Source organism: Macaca fascicularis, chromosome 12, assembly GCF_037993035.2.
Source record: "Macaca fascicularis isolate 582-1 chromosome 12, T2T-MFA8v1.1".
NCBI classification, from domain to species: Eukaryota; Metazoa; Chordata; class Mammalia; order Primates; family Cercopithecidae; genus Macaca; species Macaca fascicularis.
This window is the reverse complement of record NC_088386.1, coordinates 55,726,901-55,746,420: the sequence shown is the minus strand read 5'-3', so window position 1 is coordinate 55,746,420 and position 19,520 is coordinate 55,726,901. Positions and strand designations below refer to the sequence as shown.

Here is a 19,520-nt window from a genome sequence, read left to right as displayed (position 1 = left end):
TATCACAGTGAAAAGTCTGTGATTCTCTACTTTGATACAGTGATACTCATGGGATCTGTTGAGATTCATGAGGCTATTAGTGCTTATGCTGTGTAAGTCCTATTCTTTGCATAGTTTTTTCTCTTTCATTGCTTGTTAGTTTTTACCGTTAGATGCCATTCATATACTTACTCTGTAGCAGGCCTGCCATCATCCCAGCCCTGCTTTTCCCCTAATTTTCTGCTTTTGATTTGTTGTGGCCTGGGAAGACAGATGACCAGCTCATTAAAAATGTTTGTAAAGCTATGGATAAGGAAACTTCAAACTAGTGCATCTCTTAGGAGGTTATGTGTTTGTTTTGTTTTTAGACTTTAGAACATGAACTGCCAAAACATATTTTAGGTGCCTTGAGGCATTTTCCCCAGCTCTTCTTTATTTTGAAGGGGTGTGATGAGCTGTATTTTAAGAAAATAAGTATGATGTATTTAACTGAGTACTAAACTTTAGATTATTTTATATTGGGTGTGTCTAATAGTTGTACGTATTCTAATTTTTAAAAATACAAGTTTATCTACAAAATTTTTGTTTCTGTCATTTATAGACTCTGTAGGATGGCTCCATCTTTCTTACTGAATCATTAAAATGCTATTTCTCTGAAGTTGACTTTTTTTCTTCCTTTTTTTTTTTAATTTCTTTTTTTAACCTTGGTTGGCAACTTAAATGTCTTTTTGTTTGTTTGTTTCGAGTAAATACAAGACACATCAGAGCTTGACTAGGGAAACGCTGGTTCTTTACTCCCCCAACTCCCTCTGAAGGGAGGCTTGTCTGGCTGGTGACAGGGAAGAAGGGCCCAGGAGGCCGCCGGCCTGCAGCTGTTAACGCCTTAGCTCCCTCAGGACATTTTCATCTCTCTTGCCTGCACCAGAAACAAAGTAGAGCTGTTCTTTTACTTTTTACCTAACCACAGAGTAATGCTTAAATACTAAATGTGTTTTTGCATTTCAGGTTACGGTTTTGTCGACTTTGACAGCCCTGCAGCAGCTCAAAAAGCTGTGTCTGCCCTGAAGGCCAGTGGGGTTCAAGCTCAAATGGCAAAGGTGAGTTGAGAGCCGGCAATCACTTCTCTGTTCCACAGCTTTGGTTGTGAAGCCTGACAGGTCTGCTTTTTCTATCTGCATCTGCAATCTCCCCTTCATCCCACTCAGCACAGCGCCTTCTGGACGCTTGTCCTGTGCCTCCGCAGCCTCCACAGTCACTCTTGTGCAGAGGACTGTTCTTCGTAACTTAATCTATGAAGGAGGATTTATAAATATATAAAATTTACATAGTAAATTATGTAACCCCATAAGTAAATTGAGAAATAGCAGCATATTTTCTCAGGTAATCAGGTGTTTGTGAGTCTTTAACATCTGTACTGTTTAAAAAAAAAAAAAAAAATTTAAATGTCAGTGCCCAAGGAATGAATACTCTTCTAGACATGTTTCAAAAGATAATTGCATATTCTATTTCAGAAATATATATAACTGGCACATACATTATACAACTATTAAAACAAGTAGTTTTAATGCAGATGTAAGCTACAGATGCTATTTCTATTGTACAGTTGTAAAACATTTTTAGGTGTTGATTATTGATGGGATATAAATCTACTTTTTAGTAGTTCTATAATGACTTTATTCAAGACTTGTTTCTGATGAACTTTTAGCGTATTTTAGATGAGCAATATTGTTGAAAATTTCTTCAGGTGAGTAATATGCCTGAATGTTAGGGGATAATAAAATGGGAGACCATGTTTCATGCTTTATATGTATTTTAGCACAGTACACATGGATGTTAATTATAAGGTACATTTTTCTTGAAAACTTTCATCTTATGGTAGTTTACCGCTACGGTTTTGACTTAGAATATCAGTTTCTGGATGTAAATGGAATTGATCAGCCAGTCATTGTGTCTTTCTCTTTGCATTTGTTTCATCCCGAAAGTTAGTTTAAGATGCTCAGACCCTCTTCCAAAAGTAATGATGCCTTAGATAGACTTGATGGCCTTGAAAAAGTTGGCCTTACATGATCTAAATCCCTAGTTCAGGTGCAGTCATAATTCTAAAGCTGGAGGGACCTTAGACTGTCTAGTGCATCTACCCCCAACGCCACTTTCAATTTTATTAAGAAGAGCTAAGGCCCAACTAGGAGAGTCACACTTGGAATGGCATGCATCTCTTAAGTGCTTACATTCCATAATACACATTCTATTATGTACCAAACACATTTAGGAGTCTCTGCTGAATAAACTGGTATTTATGTCCCAGTCTTTATTACCCAAATGTAAGTTTGCATTGCATCCTAATACCTACTACCTACAGTGCAGTTATTAAGACATCTGTGTAATTATGTAAATTTTTTAAAACCTGAGTTCTTCAATTGCTACGGAAAATATTTTCAAGCCCGAAACTCAGCAGTTTGATCTTGTGAGTATTCTTTTTAAAAGAGCAATACTTTTATATTATCTGGCTTCTTCAAGTAAAGAGGAAAGTAATTTTATACTGTCTTCTGCTACTTCTGAATTATAGCATGTAATTGTTCCCTGAGAAGTATTTACATACACATAAGAAGGTTCATAGAAGTTAAAGGACTCTGGTAAGCGGATAAGTTGCCTACGAGGACCTTAAGGATGTTGAAAAACCTGTATGCAGCTATAGGGTAGAGATGTACTTTGAATGAAAGAATCAGCATAAAGATTTCAGTAGTAAAAGGAATCACCTTTCTAAGTAGCTGTTGCCATTTAATATTTTTTAAACTTTGCATTGAGTTGAACTTACTTTAGATTTTCTTAAACTCCAGAATAAGAAGTTTTTTCGCTCTGTCACCCAGGCTGGAATGCAGTGGCACAATCTTGGCTCACTGCAACCTCTGCCCCTCTGGGTTCAAGCGATTCTCCCGTGTCAGCCTCCCGACTAGCTGGGATTACAGGCACTTACCACCACGCCCGGATAATTTTTGTAATTTTAGTAGAGAGAGGGTTTCGCCATGTTGGCCAGGCTGGTCTCAAACTCCTGATCTCAAGTAATCTACCCACCTCAACCTCTCGAAGTGCTGAGATTACAGGCATGAACCACCACACCTGGCCTCAGAAACTGTAAATATTGAGCATCATGATTTTCAGATTATGTGTCCATCATATAGAGATTCTCTGTGACATTATTGAAAGACGGTGATAAAGAGGTTTTAAATATGTTTATTGGACTATGTGATACCTATGTTGCATAATGATTTGCAGAATTTTAATCTGGTTCTGTAAACGATGGGTAACCCAGCATTGTATAAGCAGGACTTTTAGGGCACACTTGGAAAACAACTTTCTTCTTTTCCCCACTGTCCATTCTATTAATAATGCACTCATTGAAGCTCCTTGCTTTTTGGATAAAATCCAGGGCAACTCTCATGACTTCTGTAGCCACTGTCATTATTTCAAGAAGTTCCCCTAGCTGCTTTCGTTTCAGGTGTTTCTGGTTGATTTTTTTTTTGGTAGAATGCCTCAGTTTTTCATAGCCAAACTCCATGAAGCGTACATATGTTTCAATATATTTTCAGTCAGAGTCTCAAGTTACATAGCAAATACAGTTTATAGAATGTCAGACTCACATATAGATGTTTTTAAAACTCCTGAGATTTAACATAAGGGATGTGTGTCTTGGATATTGTTGGTGCTGAGAGAGACATCACAGCCTAAAAAGCAATTGTTGGCTGACAACCATATTGATTACTTGGTGATCAGGAAGCAGTGTTTCCATCCCAACAGAACCATTTGTTATATGTGTGCACACATGCACAGAGACAGATGTAATGATGAATGTATTTAGTTACATTTTTGGGAATTATAGAAAAATAGGAAAATAAAATAGTTACATTTAGAAAATTTGGTTGAGGATTATGACTGATGTGTAATACATTATAATTTTTTCCTATTTAATATAATGTGAAATAGGCTCTCGGTTAACATTTTGATGCTCAATTTCTGATTTTCAGGAACAGATTATGATGTTAAGTGTGGGATGCCTGTAATTTAATACTCCAATACTGTTTATTTGACAAAAATTTTGAGTATCATGTAGTGAATCTTCAGCTGAAGCTTCTTCCTTCCCTGGATTAGGTCTGCTCCAAGTAGCAAGCTTATAGTAAGATGAGCAAATGACTAATTTCTTTCCTATTTCCAGAGCTTGTGTTTTTCTCACTCTTCCTTCAGCTTACTAGCCATGGCTTTGTTTAACCCCTCCAGGGTTGGTGTGCTGGAAAAGGATGACCTGACAATGAGGTCATCTGATGTTGATTTCTGTAGCCAGGCAGCATGCTGATGCTTTCTCTCATGGAATGCTTTGGTTTTCTGAGATCTTTAACCAACTCCATCCCCACCTCCGCTAAATTGATCTTTCTTCTATAGCTCCTTGAAGTGAAAGAATACATGTCCTCAGGTTGACATGGTCAGCTCCTGATAATCTAATGATCTATCTTCAACCCCTTTCTGCTGGGATTTCTTGCCCCTCGCAGCAACCACCTTGGGAGGATCTAACACAACCCTGGGCCAACTCTACCTGTGTGGCCCACATCTGATCTACCTTTGCCAGTCATCTTTTGGAGAGAGTTACCTCCCGGCCACACTAGTCAGCCTTTCATCCTTTCTCGTTGAAGATTCCTTAGATTTTTAAGTGGGGCATCTGTCTGTTGTATCCACTCAGGTTCCTGAGACACAGATCAAGCTCCCTGAGTGGTCCCCCGCTCTTGCTTGACTGATGGTGAAAGGAAAGCAATTCACAGGGTGAGACTGGGAATGCTTCAGCATTTCTCTCCCCATAAATGCTCACTCTCAGTCTCTCCAGTCTCTTAGACACAGACAGGAGGTGGGTGGTCAGTTAAGTGTCCCAAACCAGTTCTCAGCCACCTCCTTTCAGGCTGTCTTTAGGTGGTCTGTTTTCTCACTCTGGAATATGGGAGTGCCCAACACCCATTGTTTTGTGGTCTCCCCTCAAACAGAATTAGAAAGAGTTCTATTTTAGCAATCTGTTAAGAATGTAGAGGCTTCAGTTGGAGTGACCACTGAACACTTACCTAGGCATCATTTCCAATGCCTGTAATATTAAGCAGCATAGAATATTAACTATATACTGTTTTGAAGAAGCCTTTACAATGCTTTTATTCAAAACTGGACTGGGTATAGACTGGCACTATATGTCATGTCTACAGCGCTCTTCAAATACTAGCTTTCCCCCAGGTTGAAAATGAGCACTGTTCAAAGACCTCTTTAGAAAGCTTGATACTATAAATTGGCTAAGGAAAAGGACCTCTTCCTCCATCATCTGTGGCGAGGACCAGTACTCAGGTTCAGAGGTGCTGGCCAGCTGCCAACATTCTGCATATTGTGAATTTCTTTAGGTCCCTGTAGAATGACTTGAGATTCCTAGATCTGATTTCTTTTTTATGATATCATTAAAGTTACAAGAGGTATTTTAAATATCAGTGAGTTTATCATTCTATACTGTAGAACCATGAGTTTGAGTATCTAGACTTGACTTAGCCCCTTTATGCTGCCTGGATAAAGGAGCACCTGACACACATCTTTTGGGGAGATGATTTTTGTTTTGTTTTGTTTTGTTTTTTGAGACAAGATCTGGCTCTATCACCCAGGCTGGAGTGCGATGGGGCGATCTCGGCTCACTGCAACCTCCGCCTCCTGGGTTCAAGTGATCCTCCCACCCTCAGCTTCCTGAGTAGCTGGGACAACAGGCACGCACTACCACACCTGGCTAATTTTTGTATTTTTTTGCAGAGACCAGGTTTTGCCATGTTGCCCAGGCTGGTCTCGCACTCATGAACTCAAGCAATCCACCTGCCTAGGCCTCCCAAAGTGCTAGGATTATAAGCATGAGCCACCACACCCAGCGGGGAAGTGATTTTTAAAAGAAGTTTAAGTCCAGCCCCTGTGCTTGCGTGATAGGGAGGGGACCCATCACTTTCCACTCTCCTCTAGTGAACTAATCAGGATACTATAATGTGTTGAAAACTCATATTGCTATATATTAAAAGTCTTTCATCCTTATATAGTCAGAAAAAAATTAAGAGCAATCACTTAGAGGATAAGGGCAGAAATATAATATTGTTTGACATACTGGCTACCTAAGTTGAAAAAGAACCCCATAAATATTCAAAACTAAATTGCTGCAAAACTGCAAAATGAGGGCATTAGAGACCAGTGATTGGTTTTTATTCGTGTTTTAATTTTCAGTGCTTTGCCTGGTACCTACCATATGGTAGGTTTTTAATGTTTGTTTTGTTGATGATCAAATAAATTAATTAAGTGAGAAAATAACTTTTTTCCAAGCTTGGGCAGATACTGAGAATTAAGAAAGGGACAGTTAAAAATTATATCCGTCAAGTACACTGATGAAACTTAACCTAATGGCTTTGGGCCTTTTGGAAAACCTGTTTATGTTACACTAGGCAAATGTTACAAATGTTTACATCTTTCAAATAAAAGACTCAGATTCTATAAAAGGAAAAGAAACGCAGATAATGAGCTGCAAAGACAGTAAAGGCGAATGGACGTTGTTTATATCTATTAACAAAGTGACTTCTGTAGGCCTTTCATTTCCTCCTATTGCCTGATGGGGGTCAGCAAATCCTTATGTGCTGTTTGGCTATTGGGAAGTTTACACATTTTTTTCAATAAATAGGCAGTCGCACGAGCAGGAATGTAATTCCCCCTCTCCATCCAGAGCTTCAACCATGCCCTGAGCAGTTTGCAGTCACATGCCAGTGACCAGCTATCTGCTGGTTGTTGAACCTATTCCGTAAAAGAGAAAACAGATGTCTGCTCTTACTGCCAAGTCCCCGTTCTTGCATTTTAGGAACCGTTCCACACTCACGGGGAGGTTTTTGTTAATTTCTTTCGGATGATGACTGAGTGCTTTATGCTGTGCAAGACTTCCAAGCCTGGCTTTTCTACTCACGTGAACGTTAGTAGCTGTTTATCCCTCTGACGGCCAATGTGGGATCTAGTTTTCTGCTTGTTATGGAAACCCTTGAACCCCTTCCATGCCTAGGGACAAAGGAGGCCCATTGACCCCATTTTTATGTTTGGTCACCTATAATTGAAAGAATAAGTATTTTTTTTCAGACATAGCATTGTAAATAATAACCCAGTTATGGTTGTCACTGATTTTAAAGATACTAAACTATCCTCATTTCAAGAACCACCACCAGTTATTGCATGTATTGTATGTCCTGTTCACAGTGAATGTGTGGTTATAAGAATGCATGGACAACAACTAGAAAGAAAGTAAAATTTAAAAAGAATAAAAAAAACACCCATGAAAAGAAGGGATTAGGAAAAAAAGAATTCATGGACACTTTGTTATTTTGTGGCATGTGCTGCCAGCTGGGAGTTTCTCCCCCCCTCCCCCCTTTTTTTTTTTTTAATTCAACTTTGTGGGCAGTGTTTGCAGGATATGTTGACCATTTGAAAAGAAACATAAATAACATTAGCGCTAAAGGTCATCCCAAATGAAATTAGGTTTCTAACTGACAGGGTCGTTGCTATTGAAAACAAGTGCATTAACATCATAGGAAATACTTTCCTGCATTAGTCTACTCTATTTCATTATATCAAAGAGTGGTTTAAGAGCCCAGTTCTTTCTGAGATTCTGCTTTATAGCATTTTTGAATATTACTTCCTCATCGGTAAACTTTCAAGTTGAATCAAGACTTTAAAGCATGGCTGGGTTCAGTGGCTCACGCCTGTAATCCCAGCACTTTGGGAGGCCGAGGTGGGTGGATCACGAGGTCAGGAGATCAAGACCATCCTGGCTAACATGGTGAAACCCCATCTCTACTAAAAATACGAAAAATTAACCAGACGTGGTGATGGGCGCCTGTAGTCCCAGCTACTCAGAAGGCTGAGGCAGGAGAATGGCGTGAACTGTCCGCAGTTATAATACAATGATAAGTATTTCTGTATCTATAGAAAAGGTACAGTAAAAATATGGTATAAAAGATAAAAATGGTGCACCCTTATAGGGCACTTATCATGACTGGAGCTTAGAGGACTGGAAATAGCTGTGGGTGAGTCAGTGAGTGTGTGATGAGTGAATGGGAAGTCCTAAGACCTTACACTGCTATAGACTTTATAAACACTGTACACTTAGACTACATTAAATTTATTTTTAAAAATTTCTTTCTGGCAAGGCGCAGTGGCTCACACCTTTAATCCCAGCACTTTTGGAGGCCAAGGTGGGTGGATCGATCACAAGGTCAAGAGATCGAGACCATCCTGGCCAACATAGTGAAACTCCACCTCTACTAAAAATACAAAAATTAGCTGGGCATGGTGGCGCACGCCTGTAGTCCCAGCTACTTGGGAGGCTGAGGCAGAAGAATCGCTTGAACCCGGGAGGTGGAGGTTACAGTGAGCTGAGATCATGCCACTGCACTCCAGCCTGGCATAGAGTGAGACTCCATCTCAAAAAAAGAAAAATTTTTTTTCTTCATTAATGAATTAGCTTATTGTAACTTTTTTACTTTATAAACCTTTAACTTTTTGACTTTTGTAATATTTAGCTTAAAACATATACATTGTGCAGCTGTACAAAAGTATTTTCTTTATACCTTTATTCTATACGCATTTTTCTATTTTAAAATTTATTATTTATTACCTTCTAAATTTTTATAAAAAACGAAGACACTAACACACACATTAGCCAGGGCTACACAGGGTCAGGATCATCAAGACATCACCAGGTGATAGGAAGTTTTCATCTCTGTTACAGGACCACCATCATACATGCCATCCGCCATTAACTGAAATGTCATTATGCAACTCATGTGCATGATATCACAAGATAAGCATGGCTTATCTTCCTGGAGTGTCAGTGTTACTTACTGGTATTAGGTCAAAAACATTGTTTCTCCATTAAAATAAACTCAGATAGGAAGTAGATTGCAAAATTTACATGACTTTTTTTTTAAAGATAAAACACAAGACTTCAAGAACATTTTGCAGCTCTGGCAAGGCTACCTTGCCTTTTGCCTATAGATACATAATTATTCTCCTTTCTTTCAGCACTGCTTAAGTAGGAAAGTTGAAGTAGTAGTGACTGACAAAGTAAAATCAAACCCCTTAGATAGCCTTTTGCAAGCCTCTTGACTTCTGCTTGATCTTCAGGTCCCAAGTCAATGCCATGTCCTCTGAACAAAGTATTTCCTCCCCCATCTACTCTTGAGTTCAGCTTTTCCAAGAGTCTAAAATTTGCCCTACCCAGAATTAACTATTTTATATGGCCTTGTGATTTCTTGTTTTCGTTAAATTAGCTGTTTTTACTATTGGTGATCATGACTCAAAAGTAGTATGAACTTTGCTATGGAGCAGAGGATGGGAATTTGGGCAGATCCCTATTGGACTGTGGATGACTTGGTCCAGAATCCTTCATGTATCTCTAAATTGAATTATTAGCAGTTTTAGTCTCCTGCGCAATAGTGTGCCTAAAATGGACTCCTAAAAATAACAGTGGAGGAGAGGTCAGTTATTTTTAGAAACACCGTAAACAAATGAGAGTTGTGGTTCCATGAGGGCATCCTCTCCAACTCAATCGTGCCATTTCCAGATCTGCTAAGAAGGGCTTGGTGGGATCATGTCTGGTCTGCACAGATTGTCCAAGCTTCAGACACTGTTTTCAAGCATCCAAGGTGACTTTGGTGTTCTGAGGTTCTGAGTACTTTAAAAGGACTTGAGCAAAGAAAGTAGCTAATAAAAATAGGTGTGTTAACATAAATATCTCACCTTCTGTTGGAAATTAATGGACAACACTCTGTTCTGTTTTAGCAACAAGAACAAGATCCTACCAACCTGTACATTTCTAATTTGCCACTCTCCATGGATGAGCAAGAACTAGAAAATATGCTCAAACCATTTGGACAAGTTATTTCTACAAGGATACTACGTGATTCCAGTGGTACAAGCCGTGGTGTTGGCTTTGCTAGGTAAGCCTTGTGCCCTGTCTTTATTATGTCAACAACAATAGCTTTGCCTAGTTATCTTGGAAAACTAAAAATGACCAAGAAGAGAGAGTTTCAGCTGGGGTTATGGGAGCAGTTGCACCATGAACTTAAATTATGTGTAAATACCAGACTGCATTTTTCCAGATCTTTTGCAAGTTCATTAGAATTCATGAAGCTGAGCACACTAAATATTTGGGTCCTCATGGAAAGGAACTATCACATGAGCAAAAGCTCTGAACGTGTGTGTGTCCTTAGCTCAGGATGCTTCTAACTTTTTAAAAATAACAGTCTCCTGAATTCAGTAGATAAATCAGTATGTTTTTTTTCTTATTCGATGGAAATTTGATTCATCAGTAAAGTAAATGGGTTAGGTTTTAAAATGAAATATGTAAAACATTCAGAAAAGTAAGACAAGGACATGATACCTGTGTAACCACCACACAGATATGACAAATACTAACATTTTATAATTTCTGTTTCAGATTTTTTTTTTTAAAGAAATAAATCTAGGCCAAGCATAGTGGCTCATGCCTGTAATCCCAGCACTTTGGGAGGCCAGGCGGGCAGAGTTCGAAACCAACCTGGCCAACGTGGTAAAACCCTGTCTCTACTAAAAATACAAAAATTAACTGGGCATGGTGGCAGGTGCCTGTAATCCCAGCTACTTGGGAGGCTGAGACATTAGAATCACTTGAACCTAGGGGATGGAGATTGCAGTGAGCCGAGATCACGCCACTGCACTCCAGCCTGAACAGAGCGAGACTTAGTCTTAAAAAAAGAAAGAAAATCTTCTAGGGGCTGCATGCAGTGGCTCACACCTATAAACCCAGCACTTGGGGAGGCCAAGGCGAAAGGATTGCTTGAGCCCAAGAGTTTGAGACCAGCCTGGGCAACAGAGCGAGACCCTTTCTCTACAAAAAGTTTAAAAATTAGCCAGGCATGGTGGCGCATGCCTATAGTCCCAGCTGCATGGGAAGCTGAGGCAGAAGGATTGCTTGAGCCCAGAATTTGGAGGATACAGTGAGCCATGATCATGCCACTGCACTCCAGCCTGGGTGACAGACGTCTCTCTCAAAAAAAAAAAAAAAAAAGTCTAGTTATAACTAAAGTGCCCTCTACTCCTTCCGTCTAATTTTTATCTTTTTCTCCCCAGAAAAAAAGAAAAACACTTCAGAGTAGTGGTTATTTTGGTTTCTGATGGAAAAATACTAAATAGAAAGCTCTTTGATTTTTATCAAAATTCTAATCCAAAGCTGATTTTTATATGATGCATTAATTAGAAATTTATTAATACGGTGCAATAACAAATAATGTGTACATATTTTAAAGTATTGACTTTGATTTTGTAGGAAGAATTTCTGAGAGTTTACTTTTATACACAAATGACAATCACATCTTACCTCAGACCTGTGATATATCAACAACAAAGCATTATTATTACATGTTGTTTTATATATTAGAAAATTGAGACCAAAAAGGGAACTTTTCCATTGTTACCTAACTGCCAAATAATGAAGCAGGGGCTAGAATTTGGTTCATCTGGATTTTTAGTTCATTGCTCTTCCTGTCAGGCCAGATAACTTTATCATAAAACTAAAATATCCTACTAGTAGTAAGTCACCAAGGCCAGCATCTCCAGCATATGATGCACTGGCTAAAATGACGCAAGTGAGTCACTGAATAGCTTAGCATCATTTTGTCACTACTGTGGGTGTTCTGAAAACAGATCAAGTTGTATCATTTCTGTATCCAAAGACAGAAATCAATTTAATTACATTGTTTTTTGAAACTATCACTGCTTGTTAAAACTAAGATGTAACTCTCTGAGTAGTCCAGGTGTATAGAGTGTTTTTAGTAGATTATTCAGTGTTTCTTCCCTTAAAGAAAGATAATTTGAAGTAATTTAAGTTCCCAGCAATGTTTCTCAGATACTTTCATCCACCTGTAGGTATAGAGTAAGTTGTAAAGTTAGCCTCCAACCTTTACTCCTCCAAAGCCAAGGCGAAAAGGTATATAGTTGACTTCACTAAATTTAATTTTAAACCTGAAGCAAATGTAAGAAGCATTTAAGGCGCACCCTCTCACTGATACTGGCTGTTATCATGACTTTTTAGTCTGTCACTTTGTGAATTTGTAAAAGCAAAGACAATTTTAAAATGACTAGTATTTTAGCAAGTAGAAAATACCGTAGTATTTTAAACTGTTATTTCTTCAATTCAGTATTATGGCTAACAAAGCTATTGTGTATTGATTTTTCAGTTTTACAACAATTAGAATAAAATTATACATTTGATATACTTGATCTTAAACACTCAATATAATTGATTCTTGCTTTGCTTCAGAATATACTCTATTGTTATCAGTTATCATTTTACTATAGAAGTACAAAAATAGCAGTTAGATAAAAGGTAGAATAGACCCTTTATCATATTCACATTTTTACTAGCTTTCATTTGTATCCAAAAAACCTATAAGAATGTTTATGCATGCACAGAACAAGAGGAAAGCTAAGAGACCTTTAAATATTTATGTATTCTATTTTTATTATAAATAGGATGGAATCAACAGAAAAATGCGAAGCTGTTATTGGTCATTTTAATGGAAAATTTATTAAGACACCACCAGGAGTTTCTGGTATGTTGTTTGTCTGAAACTTTATCAGTAGTCTACTGTATGATGTATGTTTAACTTTAGCACATGATGACGTCAGTAGAACAAAAACCCCTCATTTGGCTCTTTAAGATGCATTTTGTTGGATTTACAAATAAGACTTAAAAATTCACCTCTCCCTAGGCATAGGCATTGGATGTTTAAATGTTAATGGAAGCAGTGGTAAGGAGCTGGCTTGTAAAGCATTGTGCAGTTCACTCCTCTTTCGATGCAGCAGCCAGCTTCTAAACCACCTTATCACCATCCTCAGTGAACCTCCCTTCATTCGATCATATCCGTTGAGCAGTGTGTGGTACTTTTCTATCCCAGCAGTGCCTAGACCTCAGCTCCTATGGCCTTTGTGTCCACTCCACTTTAACCACTTTCTCCCATGGTTTTACGTTGTGTTGTCATTACCAAGAACAACACACTTCATGGGTTTTTCATTCTAATGTCACACTTACTCTAACTCCCACAAACCCTGATCTGAAATACAAAGGGATCCTTCTCTTTTCACTTCATTCTCCTTTACCTGTTTCTCTTTCCTACTAAATCTGGTCTCCATTTTTGAGTGTTAAAATCATTTCTTAAGTGGCATTCTCCTGTTCTTGCACCCCATCCCTTGGTCACACTATCACGGCAGAATACTGAACCTGGATTAATCCTGCCATAATTCACCCACACCACTCTTGTTATATCCATGCAGGCAAAGATTGGCACTACCACAAATTAAATGTCTTCAGTTTGATCAATTGCTCAGCACCACCAGTCCTCACTCGGCTTCCTTACCCTTCCCTAGCAGCAGTTCTCAATTTCCCCAGCCTGCTCAGTACCCTACCTAACCCCCTCCCTAACTCTCAAGTGGATGACTTCACTTCCTACTTGATGAATAAAATTGAAATCACCAGGTAGAAGTTCCGTCAGCTTCCTGCTCTCTCCCAGCAAGGGGACCTACACCCACATCCAGTCTTACCAGTCTCCTTTCTTAAAGTCTCATGGACAAGGGTTTCAAAGCTGTCCTTGAGATCCCATCTCATTGGGACATTGCTCTGCCAGTCATTGCCTCACTCTCCTATAATTTCAGTTTCTGTCTTTTGCTTTTGTTAATTTTTTTTTCAGCAAAGCCAAGAAATTTGAATTTCAATTACTGAAATAACAGATATCTAGCAAGACTAATTGGTGAGGAAATGGGGGGAAATGTGCAAACAAGTAACACTAGGAACGAAACTTGTGAACGTAACTACAATAGACATTTTTAATCACAGGATTCAGTGAACAAAAACTGAACTACTTCATGCCAAAAATATTCAAGAAGATAGCCATTTGTATTTGAAATCACTTAAGTCTTTGCAATCTAGAAACTAAACTAAGCACCCTGGTTTTTTATAGCACCTTCTCATGTAAACATTTTAAAGTGTAGTCTTCACTTCCTTACTTCCCATTTATGCCTCAGTTCTCTCCAATCTGACATTTCCTGGTGTGTGGTTGAAACTCCTCTTGGTAAACTTGCAGTATTAGTTTGCTAGACAACCATAACAAAGTACCACAAGCCGAGTAGCTTAAACCATAGAAATGTAGTGTCTGAGAGTTCTGGAGGCCAGAAGCCCAAGATCAAGATGTCAGCAGGGTTGGTTCCTTCTATCCAGACACCCAAGCCAGGCAATGAGGGAAGGATCTGTTCCAGGCTTCTCTCCTTGGCTTGTAGATGACTGTCTTCTCCCCGAATCTCCTCACAGCACCTTCCCTCTTTGTCGTCTGTCTCGTGCCCAGATTTCCCTTTCTTAGGAAGACCGCAGCCGTATTGGATGAAGGCCTACCCCCTCGCCATGATCTTGCTCTAACTTTGATGACCCTGTCTCTAAGTAAGATCACATTCTGAGGACTGGGTGTTAGGACTCCACACAGTTCAACCTGTAACTCTTAATTCCTGATTACCCCATCTGGAGAATTTCCCCTCTTTTTATACTGTGTCTGTCTGCTGTATGTATTTGGGACTGCTGGCCCCTCACTCATCCATCAAATGCGTCCTCCTTTGACTTCTTTTACACCTGTCTCTGTTTTCTTCCCATCTTGTGTTAATCCTTCTCTTTTGTAAACTTGTTTCTTCTATTTGCTTTTAATTGTTAGTGTTGCCTTGAATTCCGTTTTTGGCTCAGGATTCTGATAATTTCATCTACTCTCAAGGTTTTAACTATTACTTATATTCATAGTCACTGATTCTCGTTCATCTCTCATCTTGGCTGTTCCCCAGAGTTTCAGACTGCCTGACCTCAGTTACCTTACATTCATCCTCTCCAGAACTACACTAGTCCCCCTTACCTCACTTCCCATCTAATTCTGCTCTTCCTCCTGTTTTCCTACTCTCAGTTAGTAGAAAGAGTATCTACCCCGACATCCAAGCTAGAAACCCAGGACTGGACTCCCCTGCCTCCTCTGTCCTTTGTATCTCACATACAAATAATCATTCAAGTCCCTAAATTTTTCTTCCTGATTATTTCTAGAATCTACCTTCTCCGTCCCTTTCTCCTACCACTGCCTAGTTTAATTTCTGATCATCTCTCATCTGCACCATTGCATCAGCCCTATTTCTTCTTACCTCTCTAAGATATTCTCCCTGACTGTAGCCAGAGATAGATAAAATATACACCTATGTGTCACTTTATTGTTAAAAATCCACGCCCTCTCAGTTAGAAGGAAAGATCGAGGATTCTTGGAATGGCATGGAAGGCCAAAGGTGACAGGAGCCCTTGCCTACTTCTGCAGTCTTGTCTGCCTCCATCCTCTGCCTTCCTGCTTACCCTCCTCCAACATTGATACTGGAAGGTACAATATCGATGTTGTACCCTCCAAATGGTATTCCCAAGACAGCATGCTGCATCATTTTTCTTGGCTTTCTCTCTCATGGTTTCCAATGGCCCAGATCCCTTTGGTTCCCTTTAGCCTGGCTGTCGCTTCCTCAGCCTTCAAGACTTTGTTCAGGGCTTGTCTCCTCCCTGCAAGGACCTCCTCTGACCCAGCTGGGTTGTGCTCTGTCTGCAGATGATCACCTTGAGGACACCTCCCTGTAGTGTGGCATTTAGCATGTTCACATGTGTCAGTCCAACTAAACTAGAAGCTCCTTGAAGGCAGAAACTCTATCTTCAGCTTTTTGTTTTCATGCCCACCACAACATTTGAGCCATACTATGCAAAAACAAATATTTGTTGGTTTTGAATAAATTTTACTGCACTATAACACCAGGCCAATACTATGTTCTTAACAAGCTAGACTGTGGGGGGAAATTGAAATGTCTTCTGATCTGATTTGCAGCCAGCCGCTAGCACACTGCCTGCCAGAAAGGAGAAAGTTTCAAAATTTGGAAACCACATCACCTTGCTTTGAGGGGGAAGTAATGAAATTGTTAAAATGGGGAAAAAGAAAAAAAGCCACATACACCCTCGTCTATCTTTTCTCCCCTGGAATTTTAGTCATCTTATGCTTAGCCGGCATAATACATCTGTAATTCCACTTCCCAATCTGTATCCCAGATCAGCAAGTCTTCACTGATCCTTAGGTCCATCCACATCAGCTAAAAATCCCACTTTCCAGCTTCTGCCCAAGCATGCCCAAGGGTTAAAGTTGAGGTTTCACTTAGTGTCAGGTACAGGTCTTGAGAGGGAGCCGTTAACTGCTACCTTGGCCACCTGTTTGTGGGAGTCTCAAGTGGATTAGCCATATCAGCAAGATTTATCCCAAATATTCAGACTGGGAGAGCAGACACTGGCACTCATCTCTAAATGGGGGAGGAGTCTCTAAAGTGAGCACCTGCCACAGAATCCACAAGAATTAGAACAGAGTGCCCCATTTGCCAAAACACAGATTTTCGCTACTTTTTCTATGCAAAAATATGTACACACTAAAGTTAATAGATTCAGTGACTTGAACCTAATTAAATAACATAAAAAACAGGTCAGACCCATTCTTGAAAGCAAGCACAGAGGCTATATAGAATATTTATCCCAGTTTTTCATGTGAGAGACAAACCAAGAAATATTGAGGTGTTTTGAAGTTAGATTCATTCCAGCCAGAAGTCATTGAAGTGAGCATTTTCACCAAGGCTGTGCGTGTATAACTAGTGTTTAGTATTTATTCTGCTGTAGCTCCACTGTTTTATCTTTAGCTAGATGACCGATGATTACCATTAGAAATTCACTTTAATTTTCTGTATTCAGTTGCATTTCATTTCATAGAAAAACTAACTTGTATGTGCAGTTCCACAGGCTACACCTGATCTTATAATACTAAAACCTGAGCGCACACTGCATCTGTGGCTGTATCTGAAGTTGAACTGCTTCCATGCACAAATTTGGAGCATAAAATATAAAACCTGGAAGTAATTATTTCAAGAAACTCAATCTAGTGGAAAAGCTTCCTTTTTTGTTGTTTTTTAAGTTAGTATTGTTTTCCCATCAACATCAGTAGAGTTGAAAAAAAAATGGAAAGAGAAAATAATGTTTTTAACTTCAGCCCAAGTAAAGACAAAGGAGAAATTTTGTATGTGGGAGCCTTCTGTAAACCCTACCCTGTCAGCCTCCGGCATTGAGCACCTGTGCCCAGCTGGTGTTTTCTTGCTTCTACTGTGTCAGCCTTTGCATGAGCAGGGCCCCACACATTAGTCCCTTGAAGGGACTATTCCACCTACTTGTGACCACCTATTCATCCACCTACTTGTGACCTCTTTGCTTTCTTAACTCATTCTTGTGTGCAACAAGGAACGTTTGAGAAGGAAAAACATGTAGGCCACTTTTGTTTTGATGGTGTATCAGTCTAAGATAAGATCTTCCATGTTGAAGGAATGGTTTGCTAAATTAATAACAACAAAAGATCTTCAGTTCCTCGAGTAAAGTAGATCTCAGGCTGTCACAGATCAAGATTAGACATTCTCTTTTTTTCTCTAAAGAACTTCATGGTTTTGTCATTGGTGTTTTCTTTGAAGGGGGTTTGCAGACTATTGGTCATCCATTCAAGGGAAACAAAAGCCCTAGATTTCTAAACCACATGTAAATGACCGTAGGATCCTCTTCACCTTTAGCTAGTAGAAAGTAGTTTCTTCCAAGCTGTGCCAAGTTGCAAATGGAACATAAGAAACAGATGAGTTCCTTCTACATTGAGAGCATTACTGCAGGGGTACAGTTTTTCAGTCAAGCTGTTCTCTTTGTTCTGAATTAGCACTTAGTTTTGTGCCATTTTGAATGTGTAATGATCTTTTAGCGTATAAGTCTTGGTTGACAATTAGATTACATGTTCTTTGGGGGCAGGAGCCATGTTTTCTTTTTAATTTTGTGCTGGACTCAGGGAGCTTGTGCATCACCCTACCACCAGAAGTTACCAACGGGTTTCTAAGAGCATTTTTCATGCAGAGCTCCTCCCAAGAATCATTGCTATGTTGAGGGCCTTTTTGGATACCACCTTTTTGCACAGGAGGTTAAATTGCCTTTAGGCATGAATTTTAAATGTATATTGCCAGACTTGGAAGCACACTGTCATAGTGAATTCAGGTTTTCCCAAAAAACAAGTACTCAGTAGACTTGAAAACCCACAAAGAATGTGAAAGAGTTTTCAACTTCTCTGGATTTTCTTCCTTTCTTTTTTTTTTTTTGTTTTTTGGTTTTTTTGTTTGTTTACATGGTGACTCCAGAATTCTTTTGAATACTAGTTTGTGTATTAGATACTGTTCTTTCTTCATATCCCCTGAATGGCTACATCATAATATCAGTTTCTCTGTGGAGGGCATATGATTATTATCAGGAGAACCAGATAAAAAACAAAAATATTGTCAGGCAGGGGTCAGTTGAATGAGCCTCCACTTGAATGTTTGCATAATGTAGTCTCATTGCTAGGTAGACATAACATTTCATAAATACGGTCAGAAGACGGTTTATTTAATGATGCAAGTTGTTTAGCTGGCATAAGCAGAATTATCTAGGATGATTCCTGTCAGAGTACTTGGATTCTTGCATGGCTGGCAGTTTGCCCATGACATTGGAGCCAAGTACAGAAAAGAAAACCACATTAGACACAATTCCCGAAAGATACTTTCTTAAAATGAACAAACTGAACAATGAACTCATCCTAACTGTGACACTCTTAAGGAAGTCTCTAGATGGCTAAGCAGGAGGAAGGCAGCTATGCACATGAGCTGTCACTTCTATACTGCCTGCCCTCCTGCCAACATATTCTTTCCATACCCAGGTGGCATGGCTGGGTCCCCTATGCCAGCCGTGTCCCACTCTGGCCTGGGGCATGGCACGTAATATAGCATATGGTTACAGTTTTGTAAAAATCTAATGTACCACATCACAATTTCTAGTGCGGTCTGCTTTCTGTAATGCTCTTTTAAAATCTTGTGATTTTGTGTCTGATGTCACTATATTTTAAAAGAGGCTTTATCTTATAGCAGATGTTTCTTTAAATGTATATTATAGTTTGTTGGGGGAAAAAAAATAATTGCTTATGTGGCTTTTCCTTCCGTCTTTCCCCACCCAGTCCTGCATTTTTTCCTGAAATATTGGAGGTGGCTTGTTTGTAGTAAGTCACATTTACTTGGAAGGTCCCCATCCAGGGTAAAAGAACCCATGGCTTCTTCGTGACACAGTCTAGGTGAATTCCATAGAGGTTTTCAACAACCACTTAATACTTGCTTGATAAAAAATTCCATTATGCAGAAATACTATGGTGGCAGTTTTCTACACAATGAATGTTAGAAACAGAGATGGGAAGTTTTAGTTATCTAGAACCAGTGTCCAAATTAGGAGACATGCCTCAGGCAAAAACACTGAAACACATGATCATGATTCAGTGGTTTGTCTAAAA

General features: G+C 39.2%; 1 protein-coding gene across 27 annotated transcripts in view; it reads left to right on the top strand.

Annotated features, from left to right (window-relative positions):
- Positions 1 to 19,520, top strand: part of RBMS1 (RNA binding motif single stranded interacting protein 1) — a 219,220-nt gene that overhangs the window by 178,128 nt on the left and 21,572 nt on the right. For all 27 annotated transcript variants that reach the window (XM_074009275.1, XM_074009272.1, XM_074009273.1 and 24 more), the window contains 3 exons: positions 985 to 1,076; positions 9,844 to 10,001; positions 12,574 to 12,653. In XM_074009275.1, the coding sequence (XP_073865376.1) occupies positions 985 to 1,076; positions 9,844 to 10,001; positions 12,574 to 12,653 (330 nt within the window). The remainder of the gene's footprint in view (positions 1 to 984; positions 1,077 to 9,843; positions 10,002 to 12,573; positions 12,654 to 19,520) is intronic.